General features: G+C 46.4%; 1 protein-coding gene across 1 annotated transcript in view; it reads left to right on the top strand.

Annotated features, from left to right (window-relative positions):
* The window catches only part of SCD5 (stearoyl-CoA desaturase 5), a 151,659-nt gene extending 131,935 nt beyond the window's left edge, over positions 1-19,724 (top strand). The window contains exons 4-5 of the mRNA XM_036273765.1: positions 15,444-15,676; positions 19,007-19,724. Of these exons, the coding sequence (XP_036129658.1) occupies positions 15,444-15,676; positions 19,007-19,197 (424 nt within the window). The 3' untranslated portion in view covers positions 19,198-19,724. The remainder of the gene's footprint in view (positions 1-15,443; positions 15,677-19,006) is intronic.
* The last annotated feature ends 1,135 nt before the right edge of the window (positions 19,725-20,859 follow it).

Genomic DNA, 20,859 nt, shown 5'->3' with positions numbered 1-20,859 from the left:
TATTAAGTACCTGCCATGCACCACACTTGTTCTCTGTGTATATAATTCATATCCCTGGTACCTTTACCTATGATGGAATCCCAGGCTCTGCGAAGTTGACTCACTAACATTTTGTGATTTAAGCACTCTGTCCTAGTCCAAAGCACCTGCCCTTTCGACTAAGCTGTGCTGTAATAATATTCGTAGAGAACATTATCTTTGTTCTCCTCCACATCATTCTATTCCCTGCTTACTTTGCTTGTGTGTTTTATATTTAATGCTGTTCTGAGTTACTCACAATAAGAAAGTATGCTTACCTGTGAGCCAGAGCTGTGTCCTGTTTAACACCTTTCCATGCCGTCCCGGGGGGAAGAGTTACAACTGTTATCTCCATGACCTGGCATGCTGACCTCATCTCCTGGTATTCCCATCTGTGCTTCGCTCTCTGGCCGTGCTGGTACCCTCACGCCAGTTCTCTGGCCTAGATCCTTGCTGCTCAGCGTATGGTTCCAACGCCAGCCGCATCGGTATCGCCCGGGACTTGTTAGAAGTGCAGGGCTGGAGCCCCACCCTGCACCCCAGGTGATTCACATGCACAGTGGTTGTTGGAGAAGCACCAACCTGCCACACTCTTGTCATGTTTTTCACCTACACACCTCTTCCTCATTCGTCAAAACTCCCCTCTAGGAAGCTGAGGTCAGCAGTTCGTGGACCCTGTGGGTGGGGGTATCTCCAGTCATACAGGCTCTATATGTAGTGTAAACAGCATATCAGCTTTTCCTTTCAGGAGGTCTGTGAGGCCCTCCCTTTTCCAGCTGCACATCTGTGTGAGGCAGATTTTCTTCATAGACTTCAACTAAAACGGTAGAGATGGCAACAGACTGCTAAAGCAGGTGCATCGGTCCAGCTGCTTCCATCAAGCCAGACAGATGTGCAGTTATGTAAAATGATGCCACGGTTCACATAAAACTTTTCTTTTTGTTTTGGAAAATATAGTTATTTTTTATAAAAAGAATGTTATCTATGTTAACATGTAATAGGTTCATTGTTATTTGAATCAATCAACTTAATATTTATTTCATAATATTAACAAATATACTTTATAGATCACACATATTATATGTAATATTATATTAATATCCATTAACATTTACTATTTAATGAATTAATAAAACATTTATCCTTTTTAATTTTCTTTACAGTAAATATTGATGAATATAATCCACATAAACAAAAGCTCTCTGGAGTTCTTAATAATCTTTTTAAAATGTAAAAGTGTCCTGCCCTGGCTGGTTTGGCTCAGGGGTTAGAGCGTCATCACGTGGACTGATGAGTTGCAGGGTCAATTGCAGTCAAGAGCAGATACCTCTCTTTCAGTTTGTCCCCAGCCCTGGTCAGGGTCGGGCGGGAGGCAACCAGTCAGTGTATCTCTCTCACATTGATGTTTCTCTCTCTCTCTCTCTCTCTCCCCCCCCCCCCACCCCCGCAACCTCCTCACTCTTTCTGAAGATAAATAGAAAAATATTCGGGATGAAGTTTTTTTTTAAATCCTCACCTGAGGACATTTTTGTATTTTTCATCTTGAGATAGAGCAGGAGGGAGGGAGGGAGAGAGAGAGAGAGTGAAATATTGATGAGGAGAGACACATCGAGTGGTTTCCACCCACACAACCCCAACTGGGACCAGGGACAAACTGCAACTGAAGCACATGCCCTTAGAGGGAACCAAACCCGGGACTCTCTGGTCCGCAGGCAGATGCTCTAACCTCAGAGCCAAACTGGCCAGGGCTGGATGAAGATTTTTTTGTTAATGTAAAAGTGTCCTGAGACCAAAGAGTGTGAGATCCATGGTCCTGGCGGAGCTAAGTGCCTCTCCTCAGCAGGTCTGTGGAATCATGGGCATAGCTTGCTTTTATGCTTATCGTGTTATGTTAAAATGATCTGGTTGTATGTCTTACTCATCAGACCATAAGTTTCTGAGGACTGTTACTATGTCCTATTCATCTTTCTATTTATTGAGACTAATGAAATGTAGCACCTTGCAAAATACCTTTGGAACTGAGGAGGAGTGTATTTACTAGACTTTATAAGAACACTAGACGATCTATAGCTGAGACCCAGGTTTCGGGTGATGATCTGTGGACGACGCTCTCACCCTCCGTTGCTGAAGTAGGTTGCACACCGACACATCAGCACTGGTGGAGTTCCACTCCCTCAAAGTGTGTTTCGTCGGCCTGGAGTCCCACCTCCTGGGGTAAGGTGGGGAAGCTCATGAGCCCACTGCCCAGTCCTGCCCAGTCCTGCCCAGTCTCATCACATCAACAGTAATCTCCTTCGGTCCCTGTGATGCCTCTGATGCTCAAAAGTGTGGCGAGAGGACCTCAGAGACAGACATGGTGCAATAAGAGACCCAGGCTGTGTCTGCTGGGACCTGACCTTGGTCAACTCCAGTGTGAGAGGCAGAGGAACGTGATGGGTTTTCCATAAAGCAGAATCTGCCTCAGACCCAATTCTACCACAATTCGCAATTAATGGCCAGAAACCGCCATGTAACATGCCGTAAACTTGATCTTGATGAAGCCCTGCTCCCGCCTGTGGGGCCGCCCACCAAGCCCCTTGGCGTGGAAGGCGCACTGCAGGAGCAGCAGCTTGTCAGCCCAGCAGCAAGTCCATCAGGGCTGGGCACCGGATGGAGCAGAGCCTTTGGGGATGTCACCTGAGGCAATATATGCTGCAGAGAGGTACCCGTGTAAGATTTCCAGCCAATGCACACATTTCAGCCACTTATCTTACCAGTGAAAATTTATTTTTCGTCTCCTAAGTACACACTCCTTAGTACTGATTAGAGATAAAAATAGTTGAAGCCTGTAAGAGACCTTTATGAACTATTAGACTTTGTTAAATGCTAACTAAGCATGCCTAAGGTGTGGATTCTTGATTAGGGTACTTCAGATGTTAATGAACTGCCCCTACGGTGAGGAATAAAACACACACACACACACACACACACACACACACACCTACATCACAGTGTTTATGCTGAAGTATTTTCAAGTACATTACCAGCAGTATAACAATGTCATTAAGTTCAAACACACACAGTGTAGTGAAAACTAACTAGAGTATTGTCGCACCTGCCTGAAACTCAGCCACCCTCCGTCATTCCTTCTCACTGGAACGAAGCCAAGACCCTGTCAATAAGGAGAACCATCATAGCAGTGCCAGATTCACGTTATTGCACAGAACCCTCCAAACTCCAAAGTGCATGTTCCACCCTCTACCTCCACAGAAAGAGATTTTGGAATGAATGTCACAGTCCTAACAATTTTGCATTTTTAATCTCAACACAGGAGATCCCCTCAGCTCTCACCCAGAGCTTGTGCGTTCTTCGTTGGCACACAAATTAAACAAGCTCAGCTGTCTGTTTCCGGTCCCCTCCTGGTTAAGAGAAACAAGCTAGAAGGGGACAGGGAAGCTACTGCAGGTGGGAACACTGACAAATAGAGGTGACAGCTTATCAGCACACTTGAAAAGAAGGGAGGAGTCAGTAAGATTTGATAAATACGAGGGGAATCATTTTGCAGCGTATATAGGTGTCAGATTATAGTGTCACACACCGGAAACTTACACCACGCTATACACCAGTTTTACCTCGATTCTTTAAAAAGTAAATATAAGAATTCAGTAGAGACTGAGAGCTCTTCCCACCTCGACAGACACTGTGGGCAAAACACAGAGTGCCCACTGATGTCTGTAGGCTCATTCTCACTGTCTCAGACTCCCGTCGGACACCTCCGCAGACTGTCCGGCCCTCCTTTGTCCTGGGGCCTTTGCCCACTGGTTCTGCGAACCTCTCTGTGCCTCCAACTGGCTTTGGGTGGGTTCATTCTGACAGCACGTTCTCACCCAGCACTGTGGGTGCCTCCGGCCTTGGGGCGTCTCTGTCGACCCTGGAGCCTGCAGCACCTCTCAGCACCCATGTTCACAAACCAGAGTTTGGGGTGTGGCAGCAGTGAAGGGGGAAGCAGCTACATCTTCTCCCATCCTCCTCCCAGAGGGAATGTTCTGGCTCAGATGGCCTCTTGGAAGATGGTCCCACTAGGTTGAGAGATCAAGCAATGGCCAGCTCAGTAACACACTCTCCTATTGGCCCTCACACCTTCCCTGCCTCCCATGCTCTGTGTTTCCCCGGACTGAGCTGCCTTTATACAACAGTAGCATATCAGCTTTTCCCTTAAGCCCTGGCTTCTGAAAAACCCATCACCATCAAGGTGGGGCAAGTTTTGTTCCATGAACTCTAATTAAGAAGACAGAAATATGAGCAATGATTTCTGTGTGTATATATATATATTTTAAGTTAGGGTCATTGAGCGTGTATACCCTCAGTGAGCAGGAAAGCTCAGCTATCTAAAACGTGTGTCTTCTCGTGTGCTCCCAGCACGCTTTGTACCGAAGGGATGTTGAATAATGCAGTAACCACAGTCAAGAGATTTATCGGGGTAGGCTTTCCGGGGGAAATCAACCTGGAGCTGAGTTTTGGAGGCCCGGGGGGCTTTAGAAGGTGACGCGGCTTGAATTTCAGGAGGGAACCCCTGCTCCCCAAAGCATGTGCTGTGCACAAGGATGCTGACTTTTGCATGCAAAATGAAGAAGCCCTGTTATGTCAGCCTGCTCGTTTTTGTCCTCAACAAGAAAAATGGCCAGCCTAGCTAATCAATTCAGCTACAGCAGTTGATATTGATTCAAGGTGGTTTAAATGACTCCATTGGCTTCTTTCCTGCACAGAGACTGGCTGCTGGTGAGAAGCCCGTCATTGATAAGAGTTTGGGGATTAAACTTGCTCTCTTGGATGGGGGCAGAGGGTTGTACTCTGTCAGTTGGTGAATGTCCTTTCAGTACAAGATGCACATATACGTAAGCTAGAATGATCAGAGGTGTGCGTGAGTGTGCGCACACTGCTATCTAGTGTCACTAATTCCTTTAAAAATATCGCTGCCAAAAAAGTAGGGCAGACAACCTTAGTTTTAAAAGGACCGCTCTTTAAATTGAATTCCATTTTCTTACTTAAATATTAGGCCAGTTGCTAAAGTAAACAGGGAAAATTAAAGTTAAACAACAGCATCAAAGAAAAAGGAAGTTATCTTTCAAATGTATTGGGCTTTCATTCCTTTGGGAATTGAATAGCTCTTTGAGAATTTAATGAAAGCTCTGGACTTTGAACCCCAGAAAGATGGGAACACACAAGGGTTTGCATACAATTTCTTGGGTCTCAGATTAAGAAAAATGTTATGTTTTCTCCTGCAGTGTTCAGTTTATCTTTCTACAGCATGGATGACAGTGGAATGCAGTTTTAAGAGTGAGAGAAAGTGGAAATGCAGCAACTTTGTTTTCAAAATTATTTTGTAAATTATTTTGATTGTTTACTTTTGTCGTGGCTATTCTGTGTACCATCAGGAGTTAGTCTGGTGTTCCCGTCACTTATTCAGAGCAGTTAATAACTAATCAGGAAGAGAGGAGGAGAGTGGGAGGGAGAGAGGACAGACAGACCAAGATAGACAATCCTGGAGAGAGACCTAGATGACATCAGTCTAATCAACTTTAATTTCTGTTGAGAGGACTAGAGAGGCTCTAAGTATCAAAGTTACAGCGACTAACTGACCTAATTGCCTTTGCCGAAGCCAGATGGAGCCTCGCCCTCAGTTCCTTCCAGGGCACGTCCGCAGTGCAGGTCAGCAGTTCAGCTGCTCGCTGAGCACCTGCTGTGCTGAGCGGCACTTTGTGTGCAGGGAACTGAGCCATGTGAACTGGTCAGGACAGATCCTGCCCTCAAAGAACTTGCTGTCCACTTACTCTGATAAAAGCAAAGCCTTGAAAAAGAGGCCTTTTAACCTTCTTTATCAGGTCTTAGCCATCAGCACGCCTGGGTATCTTCTATGAGAACTTCATTGTTAATGAGGTAGAAACACTGCTCTTTGTGTTGAAATTCCGAAACGACTGTTTATCTTTTGAACTGCTGCTTAGTGAACCAGTGCAAGTGGACGGATGCAACGAACCTCCACATTCAGGCCTTGGAAGCAAATAAAGCTGAAGGTGGAGAGAAAATTAAAATACGTCTTTCCCCCACTGCTTTGCCAGCTTCCTGAGGAGATGCTTCACGGAGCGGCCGGTCGCCGTCTGGTTCCTCGATCGGGGAGGAGAAACATCCAGCAGCTGAGGATGTAGATGGTCCAATGGAAAGACTTTCTTCTGCGGGAATGCTTATTATAAAGTAGCACAGGGGAAGTGATGTCAAGACTCATCAAGGGTCAAAGACAAATCTGGGGTGATTCAGAGTTTCAGAGAATACTTCAAATGCAGCAATCCTGAATGCTGTGGCTTAAAGACTCCGCAGCACCAGGCCAGGAGCACAGCAGCAAAGCCTATTTTCAACTTAAACAATTCAAAGACTTTGGAAGATTTTCTGAAAAACTCCAAAGAGCCACCCTCTCAATGGACTCTCACGTTCGTGTCAGCATCCAAATAAATCACACATCCCACCTCCTCGTGGGCAGAACCAGAGGGGCCGGAGGGAGAGAATGTTCCCTGCATTTACAAATTGCCAGGATATATCCTCTGTCCTCTAAAGAAATGTTTATAGTAAGCATCCAGATGATTTTGTCTGGTCCCCTCCAAGATGCAAAAATTGCAGGGAAAATGAATTTCTAGCTAGGCTTTAAATGAAATCACAAAACCAGACATGTTTAATCAAGATGCTAGTGACAGCTCATTGTTCACCATTGCAGTACATTTGTGTAGCTGTAATTTCTCTCTCACCCATTGTGGAGTTTGCTTCTCTCCACATTCCCTAGGGCTACCCCCCTTGGAAGTCGACAGGTCATTTCCCCTTCCTCGGGCTCTAACAGATTTCACTGTCAGCATCTCCCACGCCACCAGCTATGGAGGGCAGTGCTTAGGGCCGTCAAGCAACAGGAGATGCTTACAGACAGAACAGCAGTTTCTTTTTCATCCAAAGAAAAACGAGAGTTTTGAGATGCTTATCACACTCAGACCTTTAAAAAAATTATCTATGAAATCCCAAATCTTTCCTTTTCCATTGAACACATTTTTGGTCTCAGGGCCATTTTTAATGGTTCAGTTATCTGTATCATGATCTGGTTTATAGAAATGAGGATAGTCCTCAAATCGTCGATGAAGTTGAAAGGTCTGAGCCCATGTCGATATTTGTGTCCTGTGGCTGAAGCGACTTGAATGGGCCATGAGGGGTGCGATGGCATTTGACTGTGTGGACTCAGTCTTGAGCACCTTCCTGGTTGTGGGGTTGGTATGATGAGGAATTGGGAGGTGGTGGGTGTGGGCAGGTTTCCAACACCCGCTGTGGATCTGTTCATATGCTGTCACCTTAAAGCTACGGAAAGCTGCTCCCAAGTTACCTACAGAGTGAGCTTGAGTGTTTTGGCTTTTGTGTTTTGGGTTCAATGCGGGTCCCTAGTTTCAATTCTGTGGAGCAGAGCTACGCTTCCTTGGTTGTTCTGGGGTCATACCACCTCTTTTCTCTAGTCCTTACCCCTTTCTTTCTGTCCCTTGATGATTTTAGGAGTCTTCTTTGTTCTCAGAGTGTGAATGTTCACAGAGAGACAGAGGAGAAGCCACTCACATTCCAAACCAAGACCAAACCTGTTAGAGTGTCTATTAATCTTAACTATTGCCAAAATTTTAACTCTCTCTCTGACAGCTCAGAGAGTGACCTAGAAGCTCATGTTCAGGAACCATTTATTGAAACCAGAGGTAGAAAGCCTCGCAGGGGTTGGGTCCTGATGAGCAGGAAGGTCTCTAGTAAAGTGGTTGGCTCCATAGCCACTGTCCTGCCCTGGCACCAGTCCAAGGCATAAGCAGCTAATGAGGAGCCCAAAAGTAGGCTGCACACTTACTGTGTGGTTTGTGGGTTGTTTTTTTTAAAACTTGGCATTTTTTTCCTCTTACAGTCTTTGCTCTACTGAAGTCCCTGCAGTGTTTTTATTTCCTGAGAAGTTGAGAACTCTTACTTTTTAAACAAAAGTATCCTTCATTTAATCATTCTACAGATACTTAGGAGTGCCTGCTCTGTGTGAGTGCTGGCTGCACACCGGAGAGTCTGGCTTGGTGCTGGACTTGGCTGGCCTGTACATCCGTGTTCCTGTCCGGTTACCCCAGAAGCTGGCTCTGGGACGGATATTACATTGTAGAAAGTTTACTGGGAAGAAGAACGGAAACAGGATGGGGTAAGGGAAGCAGCTGGACTTTGATTGGTCTCAGTGGAGGCCTTGGCCAGCCCTGCGGTGGACACTGATGACAGTTCAGAGTCATCGAGAGCTGGGCCAGTAGGACTAGGTCCAGGCAGTGGATGACTGCCCCTATTGGTCAGTCTCTGGGCACGGTCATTTGGGCAGGGCGTGACCTCTGGCACAGGCAGCACTGCCTGTGACTGGAAGACTGACTCCTCCAATACGGAGTGGTCTGGAGGGCACGTCGTAGTGTCCCCTACAGTCTACGAGGACTTGGACACTTTGAGCTCCTCCACAGAGACCTCGACTCAGCTGGCTTGCCCAGGGTGAGACATCAGGGACAGAGCAGACCTAGAATTGGTTAGTTCAGTGGCCCCACAGCTTATTCAGGGACCTTTCCGTCTTCCTGCTGTCAACCTAAGGGATAGGCTATGTGTCGCAGCTCCTTCCCGTCCCAGTTACGAGATGACTGTAGCGGGTCTGGGTGTCACTGTGAAAAAGAGAAGCATCTGTGCCTGTGTGCTCTTTCTAGTGTTGAGGGAAATAGTCCATCTCTCTCTCTCTCTCTATTATGGTAAAATATATACATATGATATTTATCATTTTAACCATTCATAAGTATATAAGTCTGTGGCATTAAGTACGTTCACATGTTGCATAACCATCGTCCCTGTCTATACCCGACACTTTTTCATCATTCCCAACAAAAACTGTATCCATTAAACAATAACTTCCTTTCCTCTTCCCCTTCCCTCTACCTCCTAGTAACCTCTAGTCTACTTTCTGTCTCTATGAAATTGCCTGTTATAGGTACCTCATGTAAGTGGAATACTAACAATATTTGTCTTTCTGTGTCTGGTTGATTTCACTAAGCATGTTTCCAAGGTTCATCTAGGTTGCGGCATATGTCAAAATTTCATTCCTTTTGATAGTCGAAAAATATTCCACTGGATGTATATACAACTTTTTGTTTATCCATTCATCTGTTGATGGACACTTGGGTTGTTTTTACCTTTTGGCTATCATGAATGATGTTTCTGTGAACACTGCTGTACAAACATCTGTTCAGGTCCCTGCTCTCCATTCTTTTGAATACGTACCCAGAGATGGATTTGCTGGATCGTGTGGTAGTTAGGGGTTTAACCTTTCGAGAAGGTGCCAAACTGTTTTCTGCAGCAGCTGCACCATTTTATTTACTTTTGTTAATCCTCACCCAAGGATATTTTTTTCATTGATTTTTTGTAGAGAGAGTGAAAGAGAGAGAGAGAGAAAAAAATCAACGTGAGAGAGACACATTGATTGGTTGCCTCCCACGCAAACCCGACCAGGGTCAGGGATTGAACGTGCAACCCAAGTTCGTGCCCTTGACTGGAACTGAACCCAGCACCTTTCAGTCCATGGGCTGGGCTCTAACCACGGAGCCAAACCAGCCAAGGCAGCTGCACCATTTCACATTCCCACCAGCCATGCCTACATTTTCACCAACATTTATTTCCCTTTTTAAAAAGTATAGCCATCCTTTCCCTCATATCTTTTTGGCCACTACGGCCGATTCTTAATTAATTATTGGTAAAGTGAATGAGATCACCACGGCTGTCTCAGATCAGTCAGGACCTGCGCCCTGTGCTGTGTCCATTTTCCTGCAGGACATGGCTGCAAGGAGGGTAGACAGATATATGCACAAGACCCGTCTGTTCCAGCAAGCAGGAGAGGATGGGGTAGCTCACAGGGAGGTGTCGTCGATGTTTACAATGGAGAAGCTTTAAAAATATCGGTGCCCAGACCAGACATTCTGATTCAGTTGGATTCAGGTGGTCTGCAGTGAGTTCCCATCATCAGTCATTTTTAAATGTTTGTCTAATTGATTCCAGTGTGTAGTCGGGGCCCTCAGCCAGCAAGTACGAATACCGAGAGCTGAGAAATACAGCAAGCTGTAGGAACAGTGTGCTGGGCCCCTGGTCCAAGGAGACCAAGGAAATCCTCCAAGAGTAGGTGATGTTCACTGCTATCTGGAAACAGCAGGTCAGTCAGGCTGGGGAAGAGTTGCCGTAGATGCAGGGGGCTCCTGGTTCAGGGTCTTTGGCCGTGTGGCTTCCTTTGCCTGGAATCCTCTGCACCATTTAGCCTATGACGAGCTTCTCACTTCCTTCAAGTCTTTACTCAAAAGCTATTGTGTCAGTAGGCCTTCCCTCGACACCCTACCCAGACTTCATATTCTTTCTCTGCTTTACTTTTTCTTAGTATTTACTACTAACATGCTGAATATATTGTTCATTTTATTCACTGTCTTTCCTACATTAAAATATGTATAAAAACAACTTCCCGCCCGGCTGGCGTGGCTCAGTGGATTGAGCATCATCCTGTGGACTGAGAGGTCCCAGTTCGATTCCTGGTCAGGGCACATGCCCGGGTTGTGGGCTTGATCCCCAGTAGGGGGCGTGCAGGAGGCAGCCGATAGATGTTTCTCTCACATCGATGTTTCTCTCTCTCTCCCTTCCTCTCTCTCTAAAAAATCAATTAAAAAATATTTTTAAAAAGAGCAAAAAACTTCCCTACCAGAATACCCCTGTTCTCTTAGGACAGGGGGTTTTGTCTGTTTTGTTTATTTTGTATTTCCACTGCTAGGAAGGTACCTGGCACATAATAGGCACTCAATACATTTGTTAGCACTGCCTTTTACAGTGGAGAAATCTGAGCTTCAGTGCGATTAAATAATTTACTCAACATCACACAGCTAGGAAGAGTTGGGTAGCTAAATATTCCACGATGCTTTACAACATAAAAATACCATTTGGCAAAAAGACAGAGCAATATCATTGGCCCCTCTCCAGCCTGCCTCTCTACCACCAGTTGAAGAAAAATCTTCTGAAGGAGGAGGGATTAGGTGCTGGAGGCTTTTTGGCGCTGCTCTGTGGACCCTTGGCGAGGGCGTCCAGATTTGAGTGTTTTCAAGCAGGGAGGTCGGAAGCCATCTCAGCACTTGTTTGAGGCAAGAAGGCCAGTGACTGTAATGAAATGCAGACCAGCTGCTCGAGAGGAGGGGCAGGCAGAGGGACGGAAGGGGGACTGGGCTACGTGGGGAGACATGCGGAGTGTGTCTGAAATTGCTGGGGAGACCTTTTACAGTAATCAGCATCACGACCTGCCTCTCGGGCAGTCCCGCCCAGACGCACCTAAAAATCCCTTCCTCTCGTCCATCACGGCAAACGCAGAGGGCTCCTGGTGGAATACAGGGAGAGTGATCAGAGAGCCCTGTAATTAGATCTGCTAAAGCTTTGTTACAATAAGGGCAGTGATTTTTAAAGAGTGTCTTTTTTTTTTTTTTTTTTTGCTTGAGGAAGAGGAAATTTGGCTGGACAGTGGTTGTGCCAGGAGGTGAAAGCCAGGCCTTTTCTCCTCCCACCTGCGAAGCCACATTGCTGGCCATGGGCCCTCCCCTGGGGGGGGGGGGGCAGTCTGGAAGCAGAGCCCAGGCAGGCAGTGGCTTTCCTGAACAGCTCAGAGGGAGGAGGCAGGGCCAGGGCATGGGTGGGAGGTGAGTCCTGCGACCGGTCAGACCCAGAAGGGGGATTCCATCGGGCCAGGCAGAGCAAGGGCCTGGCACCTCTTTAAGCCGAGGGGGTCCCCTGACATACTTAGCCTGGTGCCCCAGCACAGAGCAAGTCCTCAGTACATTTTATTTTTCTTCTTTTCAGGAACAAAACGAGGGGCTGAGAACAGAACTAGGAGAAGCTCTTTTCAAAGATCCTGGGTTGTCACCCAGAGTAGAGGAAGGGACAAAGCTGCTTAAGTAGCAAAACGCCTTCTGTTGGCAACGTTCAGCTGCTCGCTCTCCTCCCCAGGTGCAAACAAGGAGCAGCAGCAGCATTCTTGGGCTCTGAGCATGTCTTCCATTTTCCCTGCAGAGAGCCAGCCTCTTCATGTGCTCACCCCCAGTTCCTGGGGCCCTGGGCGGGTGCCTGCGTGCTTCGCCCAGATCCCCTCTTTGGCGGTGCTCTCACCCTCCGGCTTCTGTCCGTACTGGGAATGGATGGCCCTGGCCCACACGGAGCTGCTTTACCCAAGGGGTCACCCCTTCCAGGGTCACCCTGAGCCCAATGGCTGCATGATGCAGGACACCACTCAGTTCGGAACAACTGTGAAGGGTCATCTGGCCCCTGAGCTCCCCACTTATTCTGCTGTAACTCATTGTGGGCCCAATCCTGTCTTCCACCCTTCTACACAGGTATCTCTCGAGAGCACTCCTAGAAGCCTCTGCCTGTGCCTGGGGAGCCCACTGTAAGACCACCCATCCCTTTGCTGTCTGTTGTCTTTGCCTCTCCAACCACAGCCACTCATCTGACCTCCCAGGGACCCTCTTTCCACTAAAATGCAGCCGTCTTGCCACCCAGTGACTGGAAAATGGGCACTGGGTTAATATGTTGTCCAATAAAAGCAGTTATCGTGTGGGAACCGATACTTATGTACAGCTAGCAATGTGCAAAACATGCTTGCATACATGCTTTCATTTCCAAAGTAGAACAGCACGATGGTCTCCAGAGTGTTTCTGCCTGGATTTGAATCTTGGTCCTACAACGTATTAGTCTTGTGACCTTGGGCCAGCACCTTTCAATTGCTCAACTTCCCCATCTGTAAAATGGCACAGGAATGATCCGTTCCTCCTAGAGTGTTATCAACAAATGAAATGAGTCATTGCTCATAAGGTCTGAGAGTAGTCCTGCTACACAGTAAGAACACCGTGTATGTTAGTTATTAGGATGTGATCCTCGCAAGAACCCCGTGAGCTGTTATGATTACTACCTGGGTTGGACTCAGCCCATCTTTTCACTCCAGTCCTTGTCGCAGCCGCCTGCTGGCACAGGTGTAACCCAGCAGCACCTTGCTCAGCTGTACTGCTGTCTTCTTCTTCTTCTTCTTCTTCTTCTTCTTCTTCTTCTTCCTCTTCCTCTTCCTCTTCCTCTTCCTCTTCCTCTTCTTCTTCTTCTTCTTCTTCTTCTTCTTCTTCTTCTTCTTCTTCTTCTTCTTCTTCTTCTTCTTCTTCTGTAGTAGCTTAACATTTTACTTTTAAAAAGTGGAGTGGGAAAAATTATATGAACAAGCATCTGCATATTTTGTTCTTATTTATTCTCCACATGCATCTACTGTAATAAATTTTAGCCAACAGCTAGTTTTTTAATGAATAGATACTGAAGAGGAAAAAACAAACAAAAACCCCAAATCCTCAAACCAGAAACGTTACAAAAAGCTCTCCTTTTCTTTCTGGGTCTCGGGGGAAGAACCTCTAACTTATTAACAGCTCTGATAAAGGTTGGCCACTAACGGAAAACTCAGGCGGTGTGAGGCTCAGTCTCCGTGGAGCGCAGCTGTCCCTCCTGGGCACAGAGCCGGCCCCTGACCAGGCTGCAGTGGTCCACTGTGCGCTCGTCCTTCTCGCCTGAGAGCAGATCTTAGGACCTCCGTCCCCCCGACTGTCTGGTTACAGCATGTCACAGAGCCGTCAGTCATCCCCTAATGGAGAGATGGCAAATGCATCCGATTAGGGCGCTTGGATACACAGTGCTGGAGGAGAAAAGACAGGGCCTGTGGGGAGTGGGTGGGTTGACGGTTTACAGCGAGCAGTTCACCATGTGTCCGCAGTCTGGCAGCTCCTGGCTGCTGCTGTGTCCCGCTTATTCCTTCCCTCTTGCTCCAGCTTCTTTGCCACCTGTGCCCGAGGTGTCTGAGGAGCACACGCAGCCATTCTGACCCAAGCAAGCCTGGAAGTGTGAGGGAGCCAACATCCCCCGTGGGGCATCCCTGTAGTCCCTTTTTTATGCCCTGAGAGAACAGAACCTGCCCCTCAAGGTCCAACTTCAGTTGCCCGCAGCAGTGGGCACCCTGGGCTTGGCTTCCTCCTTCCTCATCCCATTCTTCCCAGGTGCCCACTCCTGTAGTGTGAGCTCACGTCCCCAAACATAATACCCACATACAGCCCTCGCCTCACGCCCTGTGTTCGGGGAACCATCCAACTGTGCACAAAAGGAGCGTGAAAGGATAAAAAGAGGCCTGTTCAACACCCAGAATCAAATCTGGATGCAAGTCAAAGCCTTCCACCTGCTGCATCTCACTTCGTGCCACCCCCAGACTGATCCACATGCTTCCTAACAGCGGCCAGAAGCTTGACCAGCCGGTGGAGGCCGGAGAGGGAACTGCTGTGAACAGGGGGCTTTAGACACTTTCCTGCCAGAGCCCCTCTCCGGCCCCGCACAGGGCTGCTCCTACATGGCCGGAGGACAGGCACAGTGGTTCCACTGGACTGAAGCCTGCACCAGGGATTGTGTTGAGTTTGTTTTTGTGTCACCAGCACTCAGGGCCTGGCTTATAGTAGGTGCTCAGTAAATGTTTGCAGAAATCAAACTATTGATGGTTTCCTTTTAAAGATTACTTTTTTGTGGCCATGCCTGTTCCTATACTTAATGTTTATTTTTAATGCTGGTTTGGGATGTAATCTTTAATGGACAGAGAACATTTTGGGGAGAGGGTTATTTCCTTTTTTACCAAGCTAAGTTAGCACAGAATCACGTGCCTGAGAATTATTCCAGATATACTGAATATTTCTTTCTTCCCCCCATCGATTTGAGAGAGAGGAAGAGAGAGGGAGAGAGAGAGAAACATTGATCGGTTGCCTCATGTACACACCCCAACCAGGGATCGAACCCACAACATGGGTAAGTGCCCTGACTGGGAATTGAACCCGTGACCCTTCAGTGTTCAGGACAATACTCCAACCAACCAAACCACACCGGCCAGGCTGAATACTTCTGGAAACTATTCGAGAAAGCCTGATTATCAGGTTGATTGGCTGATAGGAGGACTGGCTAGGAGCTGTCAAACTGGTGGCTATAGGGCCAGTGCAGCTCTAAGACAGGTGGGCTTCACCAGCACAGCGTTCATCATTCTACATTGAAATTCCCTTGAAATATGCTACAGGCCCGACCACTCCCAAGGGCACTCTACTTGTCCTAATTCTCAAATTCGTGTTACGGGCTAGACCTTGGAGCATCTGTGTCTGCGGCCCTGCACAGAGTGGCACACAACAGGGCACTCCTCAGACACAAAGGGTGGGCGTTGCTGACCAGCACAGTTGCTGACTTCCTATAGCTTGCTCAGCATTTCCCCCGCACCCTCAGCAGGCACCACTGACAGCACAATACCTGCCTTCCAGGTACTATAAGATCTCCGTGGTGCTCATGTGCTTCGTGGTCCCCACGCTGGTGCCTTGGTGTCTCTGGGGAGAGAGTCTGTGGAACTCCTACTTCCTGGCCTCCGTCCTGCGCTACGCCATCTCACTCAACGTCACCTGGCTGGTCAACAGCGCCGCCCACATGTATGGGAACCGGCCCTACGACAAGCACATCAGCCCTCGGCAGAACCCTCTGGTCACGCTGGGCGCCATTGGTGAGTAGGGGTGCGAGAGCCAAGGGGGACAATGGCAGCTTGATTTTTAGTGTGTGGACTCTGCAAAGAGAGGCAGTGGAGTGGAGCGGAATGAACTCGGGCCTTTGGCGTTAGAATCCTGGCTCAGGGACAAGTCACCTCAACCTCTGATGTATCGTCTTACCTGTGAAACGGGAATAGCAATGTCTTCTCTCTAGAATGTTGCAAGGATTAACTGAGATACTTGTCTATGTAAATTGCTTGGTACAGTACCTGGCACATAGCAGGTGATCAGTAATTAGTAGCTATTTATTTTTGCCGTGGAAATGTACCTACAGGAGAGTAGCAGTGGGCTTTTCCCTCAGCTGCCCAGACCCCTCCAGCCCCAGCTGTCCCATCCTTTGGCTGACCATAGCAAACAGCCTTCAAAGAAGGAGATGGGAAGAAATGAGATCGTGGCATCTCATGGTACCACAAAATGGTTAAGAGCGAGGCTTCTGGGGTCCAACAAGTTTGGCGGAGCCCTGGTTCCTTCACTTGCTGTCTGGGCAAGCTAGCTGGCCCCCCCCCACCTCATGTTCTCATCTATCAGGTGGGGATAATAGTAGCATTTACCTCCTCCTGGGGTTGTTGGAGGGTTAGATAAATTAATACATAGCATTTGCAGTACTTAGCACAAAATGAACTTCCAGTGATGTTTTTATTACTAACCATATGGTCTTAGGCAACTTACTTGTTCCTTCTATGCCTTTACATCTTTACTTAAAATAGAGATTAACATAGCTCAGAGGGGTGAGGATTACAGGAGTTCATCCTCTTAAAGCACTTAGCACTGTGGCTGGCACACAGTAGGTGATGAATAAATATTAACTATAGCTTTAGTTTATAGAAGCAGTCAGGCTCCTTGGTAAGCAGAGCCTTGAGCACAAAGCTCAAACCCAGGAAGAGAACTTCCTACTGTTGGACAGAAATGATCTTTGCATCACCCAGTGAGGAGTTCCTACCCCCTCGTTGTTAGGGTTTTCCGTTTAATACCCTTTCATTGACAAGAGCAATGTAAGGTGGAATGAGCACCGAATGTAGCTGTGGGGTGGCCGGATAAGCAGAGAGAAGCGCCTTGGAACACAGGAGAGTCTCCTGGCCCTCCTATTGCTTTCTCCTCCTGTCAGCCTTCATCTTCTAGAAGGCCTGTGATCGGGAGCCACGCTAACACCGACCCCAAGAGCAGACATGAGTGGGGACAAGAGAGACTTAACCATTTCATATAGAGAAGGTGGTCCAGGAAACCCAAGGATGCGGCCACGGCATGCGCCCTGAGAAGCTGGGTGTTGGTTTTAGGTCTCCCCAGGTCCACACCGGGCTTCCAGTCAATTTTCTTCATAAAGGTCCTTGGAAGGCTCTTGTTATACCCAGTTGTACGGACCAGTGACTGTTTCTGAAAACGGGGGAGGGGGACGTCTCTATACTGTACCCTAGTCCAGGAAAAAACTAAAAATGACCAAGGTGGAGGGGCAGAGTAAAGAAGACCTAAGTTAACAGAACTGCAGCCCGCAGACAGTCCACCTGACGTACTCACTGAGGAGCAGAACCCTTCAAATGTGGTCGACAGAGGAACTGTATGATGCCCATAGCCCCTTGAGTGAAGGAAGAATCTGGCAGCTCTTCAAATGGTTAAAAACAGTTACTATATAACCCAGCAACTCTAGTCCTAGATTTATACCTAAGAGAAATGAAAACATATGTGTGCACAAAAACTTGTATATGAATACTCAACATTATTTGTAATGGCTAAAAAATGGAAATAATCCAACTGTCCATCAACTGATGAATGGATAAATACAACTGTATAAATACAGTGGCTCAGTGAGTGGTATATCTCTGTAAAAAGAATTGAAATGTGGATACCTGCCACACCTTGAAAACATTATGCTAAGTGAAAGAATCCAGTCTCGTAGGATTACATATTGTAGGATTTCATTTGTATGAAATGTTCAGAATAGGCAAATGTATAGAGATTGTATTAGTCAGGGTTCTCCGGAGAAACAGAAACTGTGTGTGTGTGTGTGTGTGTGTGTGTGTGTGTGTGTGTGTGTGTGATAGTCCTCATAATAAATTTCCCTATATATAGAAACAGTAAAATATGTATATGAACATAGATATATTCTATGGTTTATATACATAGATAGACAGAAAGATTGATTGATTTATTATGAGGATTTAGCTCACAGTATTGTGGAGGCCAAGAAGCTCATAAGCTGGAGACCCAGGACAGCCAGTGGTCTAATTAAGTACCAAGACCTGAAAACCAAGGGAACCAATGGTGTAAATTCCAACCCAAGGGCAGGAGATGAGAGATGTTTCAGTTCAATCAGTGAGTCAGGAAAAACGGGGCAAATTCCTTCCTCCTCCACCATTTGTTCTATTCAGGCCCTTCATGGGTTGGATGAAACCCACCTGCATTGGGGAAAGTGATCTACTCTACTGAGTCCAGTAATTCAAATGTCAATCTCATCCAGAAACACTCCCACAGACACACCTAGGATAATGTTTAATGGCCATCCCTTGGCCCATCGGGTTGACACACAAAATTAACCACCACAGAGACAGAAAGTAGGGGTGGGGGTGGTTGGAGGTGACAGCTGCAGGCTTTAGGGTTTCCTTTTAGCTAATGAAAATATTATAACTCATTGTGGTGATGGATGCACACCTCTGAATGTTCTATAAACCATTACATTGTATACTTTAAATGGATAAATTCTATGATGAGTTATATCTCAATGAAGCTATTTTAAAAAGTCAAATGAAAGAAGCTCTGAGGTACCTCTATCCCTCCTGAAAACACTTCAACAAAAAGGAGAAAAAGCTACTCCCTGGGAGGGATGGAATAATATATAGGCAGATTTTGGATACTTAACGAACCAACTCTGTGATTTACTTACCTATTTGAATGGTTCTCATATTTGTTCCAAGCTCTCCCAAGGTCTTGCTCCAATCACTCCGGTCCACAGAGGCTATTTTCCTTTTATGAATATACATCAAAATGATGATCTGTTGCCAGCTATTTAGCATTTAGCTTCAGAAGTACAGCTCTGAAGTCATGGTTGCATGTCTCCATTCATAGAGGACAATTATCTTGTGACTTTATGCTGATAACTTTATTGTTATTTTGTTTACGTTAATTTTTCTAGCCAACTAAATAAAGCTTCCTAAGGGCAGGAACCAAGTCTTTTGCTGTCTAAGGAGCCTGGCACAGTGTCTTGCCCATGGTAGACCCTCAGTCAGTGAGTGACTTAAAAAAGCTGTGCAGAGAGGTGATGAGTGGTTTATTTCAAGGCTCATTTTGTCTTCCAGGTGAAGGCTTCCACAATTACCACCACACCTTTCCCTTTGACTACTCTGCAAGTGAATTTGGCTTAAATTTCAACCCAACCACCTGGTTCATTGACATCATGTGCTGGCTGGGGCTGGCAACTGACCGCAAACGGGCCACCAAGCCAATGATCGAGGCCCGGAAAGCCAGGACTGGAGATGGCAGCGCTTGAGCCTGGGGCCGCCCCCCGACACGTCCATCGTTGACGCATTGGTTCATGCCTTCTGTCACTATAGTTCTCTTGCTCATTGGATCATGGGAGAGGGCAGAGGGTGGGAGGGAGTGGAATCTATGTGGTTTAGGAATTTTTTGACTTTGTCTCAAAGTCAAGATCCAGCTATCAATGAAAAAAAAATTTAAGTCAATGTAATCATGATTTAACATTAGATCGTGGACATGTGATTTATTCTCTGTAGCTACAACATGTCAAACATACATTGTCCTGTGCTTGTACCTAACGTTAACCCTGACAGGATGAAGGAATTGCATATTCTTCAGTGTGATTCAGGAGAGCGTTTTCTTTTCTATAACTACCCCGGCATTGTTTTTAAACACACTAGCTGAAGGAACAGAGACGCAGGGTAGCAGGCGAAAGAGGGGGTCTAAGTAGTAACTGAAGAAAGTTTTTGTTTTGTAATCATTGTGTGTTTTCGTTGTTTTTTAACTTAGAGAATTGAACATTTTTAAAAAATAAAGACTACAGGAGATGGCTCTCTTACCCCCCCCCCCCCCTTTTACAGTTTGTTGATGCACCACTATCTTTGCTTCCAAAGAGATCTGTTCACGGCTCAGCTAGTTTTGTATCCCGAGCTGTATGCCCAGCCGACCCATAAATCAATGCCTGTTTAGGTGTTTGATTTTGTTCTCTTTGCTATTGTCATTTCAAAGGTGTATAACTCAGACATGCCAGACATCAAATTAAGCTCAAATTAAGCTCTCATTTCAATGTTTAGATATCTAATTTGTATTCCAGTTGATCCCAGCCACTGATGCATGTACTTTGGCTGCTTCTGCTAAATAAGCATATTAATTTTCCACACCAGGCCTTCCGATTTTAACAACCAACAGTTATCTTGAACTCAGTGTCTATTAATGCTTCACCTGCATGCGGCCTTCATTGATTTTGCAGTAAAATATAAAGTGATCATTATGTATCTTTTGGATTAACGATTTTTGTGTATTACGTTGCCTTGTAAAGAGCATGTTGAATTAACGGGACAGCGCGCCCTTTGTGTTAGATGGTGGAGCGAAAGAACGGCTTGGGTGTTGGCACTGGAGCCCTTCGAAGATGGATCTTTTTAGGAAGGATGTAGGATTTAAAATTAAATTTTTTAATTTCTGAAAAAGAAGTGATGCCAATAGGAGATTGTCATAATGAAGTTCTTCATCCAGCAGGTGTTTAACAGTGTTATTTTGCCATTAAAAGTGTATAAACTCTGAGTGAGTTACAATAAATGATTATGAACTTGTTGGTGTTCTTGACCAGATACTTAAGCGTGTGTAGAGAATGTTCTCCCAAGGGTGCCCGATGCTTCGTCATGACCAGGATTCACATTTGGTTTGGGCTAACAACAGCCTCTAAGACCAGGCCTCTCCTATCCCATTGGCCTGAGGCACCATGAGAGGGGAAGTCAGCAGGTCACATTTGGAATCACTTTTTAGAATCTTCTTTCTAAAGGATATTCCCCAGTCAGTCCAAATAAATCCAGAACCTTGCTCCTCTGAAGCTGGGTGCTGTGTCTTTACCTGCAGCAGGACCATGAACAAGATGAGGATGAGATGATTTTGATGAAAAAGTGGACCAAGGTTAGATCACTTTAGAGTTTTCCGTATT

This window comes from Molossus molossus, unplaced genomic scaffold (genome assembly GCF_014108415.1).
Source record: "Molossus molossus isolate mMolMol1 unplaced genomic scaffold, mMolMol1.p scaffold_m16_p_1, whole genome shotgun sequence".
NCBI lineage: Eukaryota > Metazoa > Chordata > Mammalia > Chiroptera > Molossidae > Molossus > Molossus molossus.
Note: the sequence above shows the minus strand (reverse complement) of the source record. Positions and strands in the feature narration are given on the sequence as shown.